The sequence below is a fragment of the Lynx canadensis genome, chromosome D2, assembly GCF_007474595.2.
Source record: "Lynx canadensis isolate LIC74 chromosome D2, mLynCan4.pri.v2, whole genome shotgun sequence".
In the NCBI taxonomy this organism is placed as follows: domain Eukaryota; kingdom Metazoa; phylum Chordata; class Mammalia; order Carnivora; family Felidae; genus Lynx; species Lynx canadensis.
Window position 1 is genome coordinate 35,934,596 of NC_044313.2, and position 17,532 is coordinate 35,952,127.

The 17,532-nt window shown below is 38.3% G+C and overlaps 1 protein-coding gene across 1 annotated transcript in view; it reads right to left on the bottom strand.

Annotated features, from left to right (window-relative positions):
• The window catches only part of PCGF5 (polycomb group ring finger 5), a 117,679-nt gene that overhangs the window by 16,728 nt on the left and 83,419 nt on the right, over positions 1–17,532 (bottom strand). Inside the window, 1 exon segment of the mRNA XM_030334991.1 lies at positions 16,273–16,421. Within this exon segment, the coding sequence (XP_030190851.1) occupies positions 16,273–16,421 (149 nt within the window).

The following is a 17,532-nucleotide window of genomic DNA, read 5'->3' on the forward strand; positions in this document are numbered from 1 at the left end:
TAATGACTAATGATGTTTAGCATCTTTTCATGTGTTCACTGGCCATTTGTACATCTTCTTTGGAGAAATGTCTATTTAAATCCTTTGCCCACTTTAAAAAAATGGGTTATGTTTTTGTTGATTGGTAAGAGTTCTTTATATATTCTAAATACTAAAGATTTATCAGATACCTGATCTGCAAATACTTTCTCCCATTCTATGTGTTGTCTTTTCACTTTCTTGGTAGTTCACAAATGAGATCATGACCTGAGCTGAAATCAAGAATCTGACACTTAACCAACTGAGCCACCCATACACCTTCCCCACCTTTTTAAGTAGGCTTCATGCGAAGCTCAAAGCCCAGTGTGGGCCTTGAACTCAAAACCCTGAGATCAAGAGTTGGATGCTTAACTGACTGAGCTACCCAGGGGGCCCTGATAGTGTTCTCTGAAAAGCACAAAAGTTTTTACTTTTGATAGAATCTAATTTATCTATATTTTTTCTTTTGATGCTTTTGCTGATGGTATCATTTTTAAGAATCTACTGCCAAATCCAAGGTCATGAGATTTTATCTCTATGTTTCTTCTAAGAGTTTTACTGTTTTAGCTGTTACATTTAGGTATGGGTCCATTTTGAGTTAATTTTTGTTTTGTTTTGTTTTTTTTTTTTTTTAATTTTTTTTTTCAACGTTTTTATTTATTTTTGGGACAGAGAGAGACAGAGCATGAACGGGGGAGGGGCAGAGAGAGAGGGAGACACAGAATCGGAAACAGGCTCCAGGCTCCGAGCCATCAGCCCAGAGCCTGACGCGGGGCTCGAACTCACGGACCGCGAGATCGTGACCTGGCTGAAGTCGGCCAGTTAACCGACTGCGCCACCCAGGTGCCCCTTGAGTTAATTTTTGTATATGACATGAGGTACAGACCCAACTTCATTTCTTGCATGTGGATATTCAATTGTTCCAGCACCATTTCTTGAAAAGACTATTCTTTCCCTTGAGTTAGCTTGGCCCTCAAGTCAAAAATAAATTCATAATCGACACGTGTGTTTATTTCTGACCTTCAATTCTTTTCACTGACCTATATATCTACCCTTTGTCCAGTACCATACTCTCTTGATTACTGTAGTTTTGAAGCAAGTTTTGAAAACGGGACTTTGAGTCCTCCAGCTTGTTGTACTTTTGACTATTCCAGGTCCCTTGAATTTCTATAAGGGAAATAGGATCAGCTTGTCAATTTCTGTAGAAACAGCAGTTAGAATTTGGGTTAGGGTTTTCACTAAATCTGACCAATTGGGGCAGGACTGCTGTCTTTTTTTTTTTTTTTTTTTTTTCAACGTTTATTTATTTTTGGGACAGAGAGAGACAGAGCATGAACGGGGGAGGGGCAGAGAGAGAGGGAGACACAGAATGGGAAACAGGCTCCAGGCTCTGAGCCATCAGCCCAGAGCCCGACGCGGGGCTCGAACTCCCGGACCGCGAGATCGTGACCTGGCTGAAGTCGGACGCTTAACCGACTGCGCCACCCAGGCGCCCCAGGACTGCTGTCTTAACAATATTAAGTCTTCTAATCTATGAACATGGGATATATTTCCATTTCTTAGGCCTTCTTCATTTCTATTAATGTTTTGCAGTTTTCAGCATATAAATCTTATGCTTTCTTAAATATATTAAGTATTTCTCTTTTTGATACTATTAGTGGATAAGGGTTCCAATACATCTGTCATCCTCTACATCCTCACCAACACTTGGTATTTCCTGTTTTGTTTTTGATAGTAGCCATCCTAATGGGCGTGAGGTAATATGTTATTGTGGTTTTGATTTGCATTTCTCTGATGATTATTATGTTGAATATTTTTTCGTGTGTCTGTTGGCCATCTCTATGTCCTTGGAAAAGTGTCTATTCAGGTCCTTTCTCCATTTTAAAAAACTGGGTTGTTTGGTGTTGAGTTGCTTAAGTTCTTTATATATTTTGGATATAAACTCCTAACAGATACATCATTTGCAAATATCTTCTCCTATTCAGTAGGTTGCCTTTTTGTTTTGCTGGCAGTCTCCTTTGCTGTGTCAAAGCTTTTTATTCTGATATAGTCCCAACAGTTTACTTTTGCTTTTTCCCCCTTGCTCAAGGAGACATATCTGCAAGTATGTTGGAAGAATGATGTCCAAGATATTACTGCCTATGTTTTTTTAGAAAACATAGAATTTTATGGTTTCAGATCTCACATTTAAGTCCTTAATCCATTCTGAGTTTTTGTGTATGATGTAATAAAGTGGTCCAATGTTATTCTTTTGCATGTAACTGTCCAGTTTTCTTAGCACCATTTATTGAAAAGATGATCTTTTCCTGATTGTGTATCTCTGTCCCCTTTGTTGTAGGTTAATTGACCTTGTAAGTATGGGCTTTCCATTCTGTTTCATTGATCTATGTGTCTGTTTTTGTGCCAGTATCACACCATTTTGATTACCATAGCTTTGTAGTAGATCCTGAAATCTGGGATCGTGGTGCCTCCAGCTTGGTTATTCTTAAGATTGCTTTGGATATTCAAAATCTTGTGGTTTCATACAAATTTTAGGATTATTTGTTCCAGTTATGTGAAAAATGCTATTTGTATTTTGATAGGAATTACATTTAAATCTGTAGATTGCTTTCAGTAGTATGGACATTTTAGCAATATTAATTCTTCCAATCCATGAAAATATCTTTACATTTGTGGTATCTTCAATTTCTTTCATCAGTGTCTTCTAGTTTTCAGAGTATAGGTCTTTCACCTCTTTAAATTCCCTAGATAATTTATTATTTCTGGTACAACTGTCAATGAGATTGTTTTCCTAATTTCTCTTTCTGCTACTTTATCATTCATGTACAAAAATGCAACAGATTTCTTTATATTAATATATTAATTTTAATGAAACTTTACTGAATTCATGTATTCTATAGTTTTCTGGTGCTTTTCCATATATAGTATCATTCATCTGCAATTAATGAGTTTAACTTCTTCCCTATCAATTTGGATGCCTTTTATTTATTTTTCTTGTCTGATTGCTCAGCTAGGATTTCTAGTACATGATGAATAAAAGTGGTGAGAGTGGACATCCTTGTCTTGTTCCTGATCTCAGAGGAAAAGTTCTGTTTTTCATCACTGAATATGATGCTAGCTATGGGTTTTTCACATATGGCCTTTATTATTTTGAAGTATGTTCCCTAAAATCCATGTTGTTGAGAGTTTTTATCGTGAACAAAGGTTGTATTTTTGTCAAATGGTTTTTCTTAATCTAATGAGATAATTGTGGTTTTCATCCTTCCTCTTGTTAATGTGATATAACACTGATTTGCCAATATTCATCCACCCTTTAATCCCTGGAATCCCACTTGATCATGGTAAATGATGCTTTTAATGTATCATTGAATTCAGCTTGCTAATATTTTATTGAGGAATTTTAAATCTATGCTCATCAGGGATGTTGGCCTGTAGTTTTCTTTTTCTGTAGTGTCTTTTTCTGGTTTTGGTATCAGGGTAATGCTGGCCTCATAGAATGAATTTTGAAGATTTCCTTCCTCTTCTATTTTTTGTAATAGTTTGAGAAGAATAGGTATTAACTCTTCTTTAAATGCAGGTAAAATCTGGGGCGTCTGGGTGACTCAGTCAGTTAAGTGTCCAACTTCAGCTCAGGTCATGATCTCACAGCTCCTGAGTTTGAGCCGCACATCGGGCTCTGTGCTGACAGCTTGGAGCCTGGAGCCTGCTTTGGAATCTGTGTCCCCCTCTCTCTTTGCCCCTCCCCCGCTCGCACTCTATTTCTCAAAAATAAATAAGCATTAAAAAATTATTAAAGGGGCGCCTGGGTGGCGCAGTCGGTTGGGCGTCCGACTTCAGCCAGGTCACGATCTCGCGGTCCGTGAGTTCGAGCCCCGCGTCAGGCTCTGGGCTGATGGCTCAGAGCCTGGAGCCTGGTTCCGATTCTGTGTCTCCCTCTCTCTCTGCCCCTCCCCCGTTCATGCTCTGTCTCTCTCTGTCGCAAAAATAAATAAACGTTGAAAAAAAAAAATTAAAAAAAAAAAATTATTAAAAAAATTTTAATGTTTGGTAGAACTTATCTCTGAAACTATCCAATCCTCTGTTTTTTTGTTTTTTCAATTCTGTTACTATTAACCAGTCTGTTCAAATTTTTTTACCTTTCTCTGATTCAGTTTTGGAAGACTGTATGTTTTTAGAAATTTATTCATTTCTTCTAGGTTGTCCCAATTTGTTCGCATAGGATTTTTCATAATATTCTCTTATAATTCTTTGTATTTCTGTGGTGTTAGTTGTTATTTCTCTTTTTTCATTTCTGGTATATTTGAGTCTTCATCTTTTTTTTCGTGATGAGTCTAGCTAAAAGTTTATCAAATTTTGTTTACCTTTTCAAAGAAACAGCTCTTGATTTCATTGAGATTTTTTTTTTAATCTCTATTTCATTTGCTTCCACTCTAATCTTTATTAGTTCCTTCCTTTGCTAACTTCAGGCTTTGTTCTTTTTCTAGTTCCTTTAAGTATAGAATTAGATTGTTTGAGATTTTTCTTGTTTCTTGAGATAGTCCTGTATTCCTATAAATGTCCCTCTTAGAACATTTGCTGCATCCCAATAATTTTGGATAGCTGTGTTTCCATTTTCATTTGTCTCCTTTTTTTTTTTTTTTTTATTTCCTCTGTAAGTTCTTTAATGACCCAATGGTTGTTTAGTATCATGTTGCTTAGCCTCCATGTGTTTGGTTGTTTTTTTTTTTTTTCAGTATTTTTCTTGTAATTGGTTTCTAGTTTCACACCATTATGTTTATTTTTGTTTAATTTGAGAAGTCCTTTTTTCATATTTTAGTTATATTTTAATATACAGTGCAACATGGGTGTCACAAGTAGATTTCAGTGATTCATCACTTACAATATCCAGTGCTCATCACAAGTGCCCTCCTTAATACCCATCGAACGATCTAGCCCATCTCCTACTCTCCTCCTTCGTCAACTCAGTTTGTTCTGTATTGTTAAGAGTCTTTTGTGGTCTGTTTCCCTTTCTTCTCTTTTTTCCTCCCCCTTCCCATATGTTCATCTGTTTTGTTTATTAAATTCCACAAGAGTGAAATCATATATTTGTCTTTCTCTGATTGACTTATTTTGCTTAGCATAATACATTCTAACTCCATCCACGTTGTTGCAAATGGCAAGATTTCATTTTTTGATGGCTGAGTAATATTCCATTGTACATATATACCACATCTTCTTTATCCATTCATCAGTTGATGGACATTTGGGCCCTCTCCAAAGTTTGGCTGCTGTTGACAATGCTGCTATAAACATTGGGGTGCATGTACCCCTTTGAGTATTTTTGTATCTTTTGGGTAAACACCTAATAGTGCAATTGCTGGATGGTAGGGTAGCTCTGTTTTTGGTTTTTTGAGGAACCTCCAGACTGTTCTCCAGAATGGCTACACCAGTTTGCATTCCCACCAACAGTGCAAGAAGGTTCCCCCTTTTCAACATCCTTGCCAATGCTTGTTGTTTCTTGTGTTGTTAATTTTAGCCATTCTGACTGGTGTGAGGTGATATCTCATTGTAGTTTTGATTTGTATTTCCCTGATGATGAGTGATGTTGAGCATCTTTTCATGTGTCTGTTACCCATCTGGATGTCTTCTTTGGAAAAGTGTCTATTTATGTCTTCTGCCTATTTCTTAACCAGGTTGTTTGTTTTTTGGGTGTTGAGCTGGATAAGTTCTTTATTGATTTTGGATACCAACCCTTTATCAGATATGTTGTTTGCAAATATCTTCTCCCATTGTGTAGGCTGCCTTTTAGTTTTGTTGATTGATTCCTTCACTGTGTAGAAGCTTTTTATCTGATGAGGTCCCAATGGTTCATGTTTGCTTTTGTTTCCCTTGCCTTTGGTGATGTGTCTAGTAAGAAGTTGCTCTGGCTAAGGTCAAAGAGGTTGCTGCCTGTGTTCTCCTCTAGGATTCTGATGGTTTCCTGTCTCACATTTAGGTCTTTCATCCATTTTTAATTTATTTTTGTGTATGTTATAAGAAAGTGGCCCAGGTTCATTCTTTTGCATGTCGCTGTTCAGTTTTCCCAACACCATTTATTGAAGAGACTATTTTCCATTGGAGTTCTTTCCTGCTTTGTTGAAGATGAGTTGGCTGTATAGTTGTGGGTCCATTTCTGGGGTTTCTATTCCATTTCATTGATCTATGTGCCGGTTTTTGTGCCAGTATTAAACTGTCTCAATGACTACAGCTTTGTAATATAGCTTGAAATCCAGGATCGTGATGTCTCCAAGTTTTGTTTTTCTTTTTCAGGACTGTTTTGGCTATTCAGGGTCTTAAGTGGTTCCACACAAATTTTAGGATTGTTTGATCTAGCTCTGTGAAGAACACTGGTGGTATATTGATAGGGATTGCATTAAGTGTATAGATTGCTTTGGGTAGTATAAACATTTTAACAATGTTTGTTCTTCTAATCCATGAGCATGGAATGTTTTCCATTTCTTTATGTCCTCTTCAAAGTATATAAATCAATTAATGACAAACACCCAGAAACCCAATAATGATACAATAATAGTAAGGGACTTTAATACCTCACATACAGCAATGGACAGATTATCTAAGCAGAAAATCAGTAAGGAAACAATGGCTATGAATGACACATTGGCCTGCCTGGATGTACTTAACAGATACACTGAGAACATTTCATTCTAAAGCAGCAGAATACACATTTTTCTCAAATGCACATGGAACATTCTCCAGAATAGATCACATACTGGGTCACAAGTCAGCCCTGAATAGGTACAAAAAGATCGAGATCATACCATGCATATTTTCAGATCGCAATGCTATGAAACTTGAATTCAACCACAGGAAAAAATTTTGAAAGCCCTTAAATACATGGAGATTAGAGAACATCCCACTAAAGAATGAATGGGTTAAACAGGAAATGAATGAAGAAATAAAAAAATACATGAAAGCAAATGAAAATGAAAACATGACAGTCAAACCCTTTGGGATGAAGCAAAGGCAATCCTAGAGGAAAGTATATAGCAATTCAGGCCTATTTCAAGAAGCAAGAAAGGTCTCAAATATACAATCTAACCTTATACCTAAAGGAGCCAGAAAAGGAACAGCAAATAAACCTAAAGCCAGCAGAAGGGAAATAATAAAGATTAGAGCAGAAATAATATAGAAAACAAACGAAAAAAACCCAGTAGAACAGATGAATGAAACTAAAAGCTGATTCTTTGAAAGAATTCACAAAATTGATAAACCCCTAGCCAGACTTCCCAAAAAGAAAAGAGAAAGGACCCAAAGAGATCACAAACAAAAGAGATCACAACCAACACCACAGAAATACAAACAATTATAAGAGAATAATATGAAAAATTATATGCCAACAAATTAGGCAATCTGGAAGAAATGGACAAACTTCTAGAAACTCAGAAACTACCAAAACTGAAACAGGAAGAAATAGAAAATTTGAACAGACCCATAACCAGCAAAGAAATTGAATCTGTTATCAAAAATCTCCCAACAAACAAGAGTCCTGGGCCAGATGGCTACCCTGAGGAATTCTACCAGACATTTAAAAAGAGTTAAACTTATTCTCAAACTGTTCCAAAAAAATAGAAATGGAAGGAAAGTTTCCAAACTCCTATGAAGCCAGGCAGCATTAATTCCAAAACCAGACCTCACTAAAAAGGAGAATTACAGGCTAATATCTCTGATGAAGCTGGGTGCAAAAATTCTCAACAAGTTCCTAGCAAATTGAATTCAACAGTACATTAAAAGAATTATTCACCATGAGCAAGTGGGATTTATTCCTGGATTGCAGGGCTGGTTCAGTATTTGCAAATCAATCACTGTGATGCACCCCACTAATAAAAGAAAGGGTAAGAACCATATGATCCTGTCAATAGATACAGACAAAGCATCTGTCAAAATACAGCATCCATTCTTAGTAAAAACCCTCGATAAAGTAGGGATAGATGGAGCATACCTAAACATCATAAAGGCCATATATGAAAGACCCACAGCTAATATCATCTTCAATGGGGAAAAACTGAGAGCTTCCCCTATGGTCAGAAACAAGACAAGATGTCCACTCCCACCATTACTATTTAATACAGTACTGGAAGTCTTAGCCTCAGCAATCAGACAATAAAAAGAAATAAAAGGCATACAAATTGGCAATAAAGAAGTCAAACTTTCACTATTCACAAATGACATGGTACTATATGTAGAAAACCCTAAAGACTCCACCAAAAAAACTGCTAGAACACATGAATTCAGCAAAGTTGCAGGATAAAAATCAGGAAGAAATCTGTTGCATTTTTATACACCAATAATGAAGGAGCAGAAAAAGAAATCAAGGAATCAATCCCATTTACAATTGTACCCAAAACAATAAGATACCTAGGAATAAACCTTTCTAAAGAGACAAAAGATCTGTACTCTGAAAACTATAGAAGAGTTATGAAAGATAGTTTCATACCATTATGATTGAGAAAGATGCTTGGTATGATTTTAGTCTTAAGTTTATCAAGACTTGTTTTGTGGCCTAATATGCAGTCTGTCCTAAAGAATGTTCCATGTGCATGGGGTGCCTGGGTGGCTCAGTCAGTTAAGCGTCTGACTTCAGCTCAGGTCATGATCTCACGGTTTGTGGGTTTGAGCCCCGCCATCAGGCTCTGTGCTGACAGCTCAGAGCTTGAGGCCTGCTTCAGATTCTGTGTCTCCCTCGCTCTCTGCCCCTCCCCACTTAGTGCTCTGTCTCTCAAAAATAAATAAACATTAAAAAAAAATAATGTTCCATGTGCACTTCAAAAGAATGTGTATTCTATTTTTTTTAAACATTTTCTTTTTCTTTTTTTTTTTTTTTTCCATTTTTTAACATTTATTTATTATTGAGAGACAGAGCATGAGCAGGGGAGGGGCTGAGAGAGGGGGAGACACAGAATTGGAAGCAGGCTCCAGGCTCTGAGCTGTCAGCACAGAGCCCGACATGGGGCTCGAACTCACAAACTGCGAGATCATGACCTGAGCTGAAGTCGGACACTTAACCAACTGAGTCACCCAGGTGCCCCTACACCTTTCTATTTTATGTATCCCTTGACTAATTTTTGGAGATAGAACTGATTTTACTACTTTGTGTAAAGCAATACAGGTTCCCCCTGCTTTCATACTTTTCTTATTTCTAGTTATGGCCTTTTTTTTTCTACTTAAAGAGTTTCCTGTAGTATTTCTTATAAGGTTAGTTTAGTGGTGATTAAATCTTTTAACTTTTTTGTCTGAGAAACTCTTATCTCTCCCTCATTTCCGAAAGACAAATTTTCCAGGTAGAGTATTCTTGGCTGTAGGTTTTATGTTTTTTCCTTTAGCACTTTGAATATATCATGCCACTCCCTTCTGGACTGCAAAATTTCTGTTGAAAAATCAGCTGATATTCTTAAAGGGTTTCCCTTGTATGTAACTCAGTTTTTTCACTACTTTTAAGATTCTTTGTCATTACTTTTTGCCATTTTAATTATTACCTGTTGTCATGGAACTTCCTTGGGTTCACCTTGTGAGGGACTCTCTGTAATTCCTGGATGTGGAAGTCTATTTCCTTCCCCGGATTAGGAAAGTTTTCAGCAATTATTTCTTCAAATAAGTTTTCTGCCCTCTTCTCTCTTCTACTTCTGGAATCGCTATAATATGAATGTTTTTATACTTGATGATGTGGCAAATTTCCCTTAACCTTAATTTTTATTTTGTATCATTTTTTTCTTTTTGTGTTTCAGCTTGGTTGCTTTCTATTACCCTTTCAGATTGCTGATCCATTCTTCTGCAGCCTCTAATCTGCTGTTGATTCTCTCGAATGTATTCTTCATTTCAGTTCCTGTATGCTCAGCTCTAACTAGTTCTTTTTTGTATCTACCTCTTTGTTAAAAAGTTCTCAGTGAGTTCCTCGACTCTTTTCTCAAGTCTTATGAGAACCTTTATGACCATTATTTTGAACTCTTTATCAGGGATGTTTCTTATCTCCATTTCATTTAGCTCTTCTGTGATTTTCTGTTTTTTGGTTTTTTTTTTTTCATTTGGGACATATTCCTCTGTCTCCTCATTTTGTCTAACTCTCTGCTTCTATGTATTAGCCAAGTCAGCTACACCTCCTGGTCTTGAAATAAGTGGCCCTGTGTAGAAGAGGTTCTGTGGTGCCCTGTAGCACAATAGAACAAGGTGCTCCAGGGGTGTCCCTGTGTGGGCTGTGTGCACCTTCCTGTTGTGGCTGAGCTGTGATTGCTGTGGACATGCTTGTGAGTGAAGCCGGTCTTCAGCCTAGCTGACCACAATGAGCCACTTCACTTGCCGTGGGCACACTGTGCAGGGTTCGTTCCCCATGCTGTTAAGAGGTCTGTCTGAAGCTGTCATGGGCTTGCTGGTGGGTGGAGCCAGCACACAGGCTAGCTGTCTTCACTTAGCTGCAGGGAAATGTGCAATGATGGGCAGGGCTTGATTCTTGCATGGCCAACTCAGAGGCTTGGCTGCAGCTGCCATGGGCTCACTGGTGGGTGGGGCTGGTACTGAGCTTAGCCATCTGCAATTAGTTTCTGCATCAGCTGCAGGTGCACTGACAGGCAGGGCTTGCTCCCTTGGTAGCCAGCTAAAAAGCCTGGCTGTAGAAACTAAGGGTGTGCTGGTTTGTGGGGTTAAATGTCCCCCTCTCCAGAGCAGGAGTCACTTTGGAGTGGTGCCAGTCCTGGCTGGGGTTGCCTATTGGGCACGGCAGGGCAAGTGCCACTTTGGAGGGATGTCTGCAGAACTGAATGTGTCGGGTGGGGCAAATCTGCAGGGGAATCCTGGGGTGTGTCTTGTGGTGCTAGCAAGGTAGATGTAGAGTGTCAGAACTGGCTTCTGCAGGCGTCCAGCTGCCTAGGCTGGGAGAGGGCAAGAAATACGGCACCTGCAAGCAGTTTTGTTCCCAGAGAAATCTTCTGCAGATCCCTCCCCTTCTGGTACAGGTCCTAAGATTAGTCAATAAATATCCTTCACATATACCTCAAATACTTTTCAAAATGCTGTGTGCTGTGCTGTGTCTCAGGGCACGTTATTTAGAGAGCCAACGCACTAAGTGTGGGGACTTGGTTTCCTATCACCCTCTGGCTCTCCTAGGGTTAAGCCCCACTTATTTTCAAAGGCATTATAGGGACTCATCTTCCCAGTGTGCATCCCCAGGGCTGGGGTGACTCGTAAGGGGTCTAATCCCCTTGCTCCTCTGTGCTTGTGATATCCCTCTTGTCTGTGGTTAGCATGGTTCCCAACAAAATCTTCACTCCTTTTACCCTTTTTGATGTAGCCTTCTTTCTATGACTAGCTATGGAAGATCTGTTCTGCCAGTCTTGAAGTCAGTTTTAGAGTTAGTCATAATTGACGTAGTGGTTGTCTTGGTGTGTCTCTGGGGCGTGGCGAGCTCAAGATCCCATTTGGCCCTCAGCTTTGCTCTGCTCTTACACTTTCATTTAAATGTTTACAGATGGTTTCTTTTAGTTCTATGTACACATTTAAAATGGATTACTTAAAATCTATATCTAGTAATAAGTCCAATGTCTGGATTTCTCCAGGGGCAGATTTTTTTTTTTTTTTTAATTTGCAGAGAGTAAGTGTGTGAATGGGGGAGAGGGTCAGGGGTGGAGGGGAGAGGAGGGGGGGGGGGAGGCTCTACACTCAGCAAGGAGCCTGATGCAGGGCTTGATCCCATGACACTAGGCTCATGATCTGAGCCAAAATCAAGAGTCGGATGCTCAAGTGACTGAGCCACCCAGGCGCCCCTTCAGGGACAGTTTTAATTGACTACTTTTTTTTTTTTTCCCCTGTATATGAGTTGTGCTTTATTTCTATTCATCTCGTAATTTTTTGTTGAAAACTTGATGTTTAAAGTAATAGAATGTGGCAACAATGGAATCAGGTTCCCACCTGCCTCTTAGGGTTTGTTATTGTGTCTATATCTTACTGTTTCTCTTTGTTTAGTGACTTTCCTAAACTAATTCTGTGAAGCTGGTATTCTTTACAGTATGTACCCACTTAAGTTTCCACCTAATGGCTGGCTAGTGATTGAACAGAGATTTCCTTATACACTTGGAACCAATAAATCTCCCAATCTTTGCTAATCGACTGTTTGAGGGCACACCTTCAACATTCAACCAGGCTGTTGACGATTCTGCCCTAGTCTTTCACATCCTGACTCTGTACAGAGCCTCAAGGTCAGCCAGAGGGGAGAGCTTAAGGCCTACTTAGGTCTTTCTTGAGCATGTACACAGTCCTATCTACATGCTTAAAATTGTAGATTGTTAGAGCTTTTCAAAGTCCCTATAGACTTTGATATCTATGGACCTCTTATTCACCAGCTTTTTCTTTTAAGCTTTTTGGTTGTCTATGGTTTGCCCCAAATGTCAGCTATACCTCAGACAGCCATGAAGTTAAAGTATTTGTAATTGGTTCTGAAAAATGCTCCACCCTTCCCAGACCACAGAGGTGTTTTCTACTGGGCAAGGTCCGTATCAGGTCTAATATGGACAGCCTTGTAAGCGGGGTATTCGAGGAACCACCAGTCTGGTCAAATAATGATAATTATTTGGCAATTCGGCTTTGAAAGAGTTCCACCTTTGTTTTGTCCCTTTGGTGCCTGAGAGGTTGCAGTGGAAAAGTGGGCTCTTCTTTCTCAAGGCTACTCCTGAGCTGGAGAGCAGGGGATTGGACTAAGGCAAGTTAAAATGCCACAAAACTCACTGTTCACACCATTTTCTTGATTAAATGCTCCATGGGCTTCTGCAAGCTTTTGAGAGGTAATTTCTTTTCTTTCTTTCTTTCTTTTTTTTTTTTTTTTGGCAGTTTTTTCACTGCTTTTATGGAGGAGTGAATTTTTGAAGGTCCTCACTCTACTATTTTCACAGTCTTCCTGATCCCGACTTTGATTTTTGGAATTACAAAAACAGCAGGTATACTATATAAACTGTATGTGCAACTACATCACCCCCACATTTGAAAAGCACAGCCTACTCCACAGAAGTGAGGTGGCTGAGAAGGCTATCAAGAAACACAGACAGGGTTTCTTGGCCTTTAAGGGGTTTACAATCTAGTCTGAAGGATAAGACATATACTCAAAAGATAAAAGTATCAGTACCTGAAAACTTCAAGAACACGATAAATGCTGACTGGATAAATAACAACCTGAGTTATAAATGCAAATCCTACAGAATCTCAGAGAAGGGATTGAGTAGGGTTGAAAACTGCATCACAAAAAGGAGGTCTCTGCTTGGGTCTTGACAGAAACATAGCAAAGTGGTGAACTGAGGCAAGAACGTGCCAGAAAAGGAAGTGTTTCTCAGTTTGAGAGGGTTTTAAATATTCTTAATACGAGCCTTTATGTATTCTGGATGCAAATCCTTTGTCAGATATATGGCAATAATCATTTGTCTTGAGACAAGGGTTCACTCATAGGTATAATGGGAGATAAACTTATCAAGATGGGGTTTAGTTAGCGGAAGGCCCTGAATGCTAACATCAGTGAGACTTGATTCTGTAGGCTGGAAGGTGGCAAACGACGGCCACAGACCTCAAGCCAAAATTACCTATTTTTGTAGGTAAAGTTTTATTGGAACACAATCATGCCAGTTCATTCACTATGGTCGAAGGCTGCTGTAGTGCTACAATAAGTAAGCTGAAAAGTTGCAAAAGAGAACGTATTTCATCTCTCCTTTTGAATCTTTGTTGGGAGTTCCACAGAGCCTAAAATATTTTCTATCTGACCCTAATATTGGCCATGACTCTGGCCCACACCTTCAGGCTATAGCCTCAGCCATGGATGATACGACTGCTTACAAAAATCTAGGAAAAAGGTGAGCAGCACTAGATGAGGCAAAGTTTTCAGGACTTACGGCTTGTTGAAGGGAGACAGTAAAAAGTGAGACATGACTCCAAGGTTTTGAACTTGTAGGACTAGGACAAAGATGGCAGTCCTAATTGAAATAGAACATTTGGAGTAAAGTTAGGTGAAAGTATAATGAATCTGTCTTTAAACATACTAAGTTTCAGGTGTTAGTGAAACTTTCAACCGGGATATTTAATAGTCAGAGACTTAATACTTCAACATGGGAGGGACGACAGAGTTGGAAATGGGGATTTAAAAGTTCTCTGTAGAGTTGAAGCCACAGAGAATCGTACTGAACTCCGAGGATAAATCCAGAGAAAGGATAACTGAGTGGAAGACTAGTATTAGGAGATACTCACATATATCAAGTAGAAGACTGGAAGAAGTGGAGACAGTGGAGGAGGGGCCAGAGAGAAAGGTGGGAATCAGGGTAGCAAAGCAGAAGTCATATAAGCTGTGAAAGCTGTTTTATGAATAGAAGGCTCAAGGATGAACAAAACTCTATAAAGGAAAGAGTGAATGGATAGAGGGTCAACTGGAACGGCCAAGTGTCAAAGTTGTCAAAAGAGAGTATCAAGGCAAGGGGTAATTTTTCAGGTGAATCTATTAAATGCAGTGCTTTATAACTTTCATACTAGAAATCCTACAGGAAGTAGACTTCACATTTATTTATGAAAAGATATTCAGCTTTTCTACTGATTTAATTTTCATTACAAGACAGTAACTCATGTGTCAGACAGCTAAAGGATGATCACAATCGCTATTAAGAAGAATCTCTTAGGGGCGCCTGGGTGGCGCAGTCGGTTAAGCGTCCGACTTCAGCCAGGTCACGATCTCGCGGTCCGGGTCACGATCTCGGGGTCCGTGAGTTCGAGCCCCGCGTCAGGCTCTGGGCTGATGGCTCAGAGCCTGGAGCCTGTTTCCGATTCTGTGTCTCCCTCTCTCTCTGCCCCTCCCCCATTCATGCTCTGTCTCTCTCTGTCCCAAAAATAAATAAAAACGTTGAAAAAAAAAAAAGAAGAATCTCTTAAAAAGAGGATTACAGAAATGATTGGCAATAAGAGAGAAATGTAAGGTTATTAAAAAGACTTACAAAAAGCAAGGAGTGCTGCACCAGGACATAAGAAACAACAGAGAAGCCTGGAAGGATAAATAGGTCTGGTAACCACTTCTCTAAAGACTGCTGCTGTTGATTACATGCCTTGTCCAACCAGCCCCTCTTAACTAAACCCATTATTTTATTATAACTGTTTGGCTGCACGCGTAGGTCCTAACTAAAGTTCCCTGAGTGAAAAATTGTTTTTCTTATCACTTATATCTTCACTGAATCCCCATGCTCCTACATACTTTCTGTTGTAAGATGCTAGGAAAACTTAATCTGAGTTGAAAATTATTTGTTTTTAATTTCCTAATAGGAAAATATCATTAAATGTATTAGTGAAGAATCTAACCCACTCACCTACAGATTTATACAGAGCAAGTAAGTAAAAGAAAACAAGAAACAATGAATATAGATAGGTATTTGAATAAAATATGGAGTATAAAGAGAGAAACAATATTCTCAATCACTGATATTTGCTAGGACAAATGGACAAAAATCTATTTAAGAGCTAAAGTAGTAAACATTTATAATGAAAAGGGAAGTGCCTTGCAATAAAAAAGCAGAAAACAATATTTAAACAACACCATGTAAAAACCAAAGAAAATAAATAAAACTGAATAGGGTGTTTTAAACTCTTCAGTTTATAGATTTTTTTAAAAAAAGTTTGAATTAGCAAATACTGGGAGAAACAGAATTAGAAACAGAGATTCTACAGGAAATGTCTGGGAGACTTCAAGAACTTTAAAAGTTCGTAGGCACTTTATGACACCCAATTTTACTTCAAAGCTAATTATATTATGTATGAAATGTATTAGTCATGTCATGGATAGCTTTTTGAATTACAAATAAAAACAGAAAAATAGGAAAATGAAGAGGGTATGAATGAAAGAGTTGGAGGCAGTGCCCATGATGTAAGGATGGGAGTCTGAATTGGTTACTACACATAAGAAGGGAGAAACAATGTATATGAACTCCCAACAAAAGTATAAAAGGAGGTGACAGAGAAAAGAGGCGTGATTCTTGAAATTAGCCACTAGGTGGTGGCATTGGCCCAGGACTGTTCAGTTGTGAGGGCTGGAAATCAGGCGCCTGGAGTAAGCAACCGTGTGGTCCCTTGTAGCTACGAGACTGTGAGAGAATGACATTCTACTTGATAATGTTAACAAAAATTTTGAAAGCAAACACCAGCTAAATTCATCAACAAATTATCAAAGGTTTACTATGAAATGATTACTAAAAAATATAACTTTGCTCATCCACTCACCTTTACTACATTGTCTCCTGACTGTCCATTATTTCGTAAACAATCTAGACATATAGCAATTTGTGGGTCACTTCTGTGATAGTCTTTATCATCTTGATTTTCATCACCTTCTTCATCTACTTTAGGTTTGTCAACTTTTGAAGTATCATCTGTATAATTTAAACAAAACTAAGTTAGATGGAACCCAAAGTTGATTTTAAAGTTAAGCAACAGTATATTCATCATCAAAACAAAAACAAAATCATCAAAACAAAAATGTTTAAAAGACATTTCTTAGTTTTTGATTGAAGAATAACTAAAAATTTTAGTATCTTTAAAATGTTCCAACCAATTCAACAATGGAGATATTTGTAAAAAGCCATCAGTGACTCATTAACATGGCCTAAAATTTCTAGACTTACTGGGACATCCAAATGAAAGATTCAGGACTAGCTATATCTGGCCACAAAAATGATCGCAATTGGTGATTAGATCACTTAGAAAGTAGGCAGGACATAAAAATATTCCAACTTCTATATACATTCAAATTTGAAACTAAGTACTCTTTTCAAAATATAAAATATTCTTTGAGTTCTCAACATTTCAAATTATTAAATAGTCATAAAATCAGTGAAATGAGTAGAATGAGTTAGCTTTTGAAACATGTATGTAGCTGTGTAACATTAACAATCCATTAGGGAAGTCTGGATAGCATACGTCGTGTTATACACAAGTGTATTTAGCCTATGAAATACCTGCAGCCTACATTGCAACTCCATGTGCTGACTCCCTTATTTACAGAGTCCCTTTAACTCTGTGGTGGATATGCACTGTGCTAGGCTTGAGGGAATATTGAAACTAGAGTGTTATCATCCTCACCCTCATAGTGGTCAGGGTACAGGACGAGATACAGGCAAGTAAAGAAAACAGACAGATGGAGAAATATGATAAGGACTTTGATGGAAGAGGTAAAAACAGACTATGTGGAAACATGTAAGAGAGGTAATAAATCCAAACTTTGGGGTGAAGCAGAGATTCAGGGAAGATTTCCAGATAAACTATCTCTAAGCTGAAACCTGAAAGAGCTAGCCAGTTAAGCATTACAGTATACAAAATCCCAGAAAGAAAAAATGACAGGTTAGCTCCTCTTTAATGACTAGTAAAAGCATCACAGTTATATCATAAAGGGCAGGTGGGTTCTCTTTCTTCTGCATTCTTTCTTCTACATATTTATATGGAGCCCAAGTAGACAGAGTGGGTTTTTATGAACCGACCTCCCAG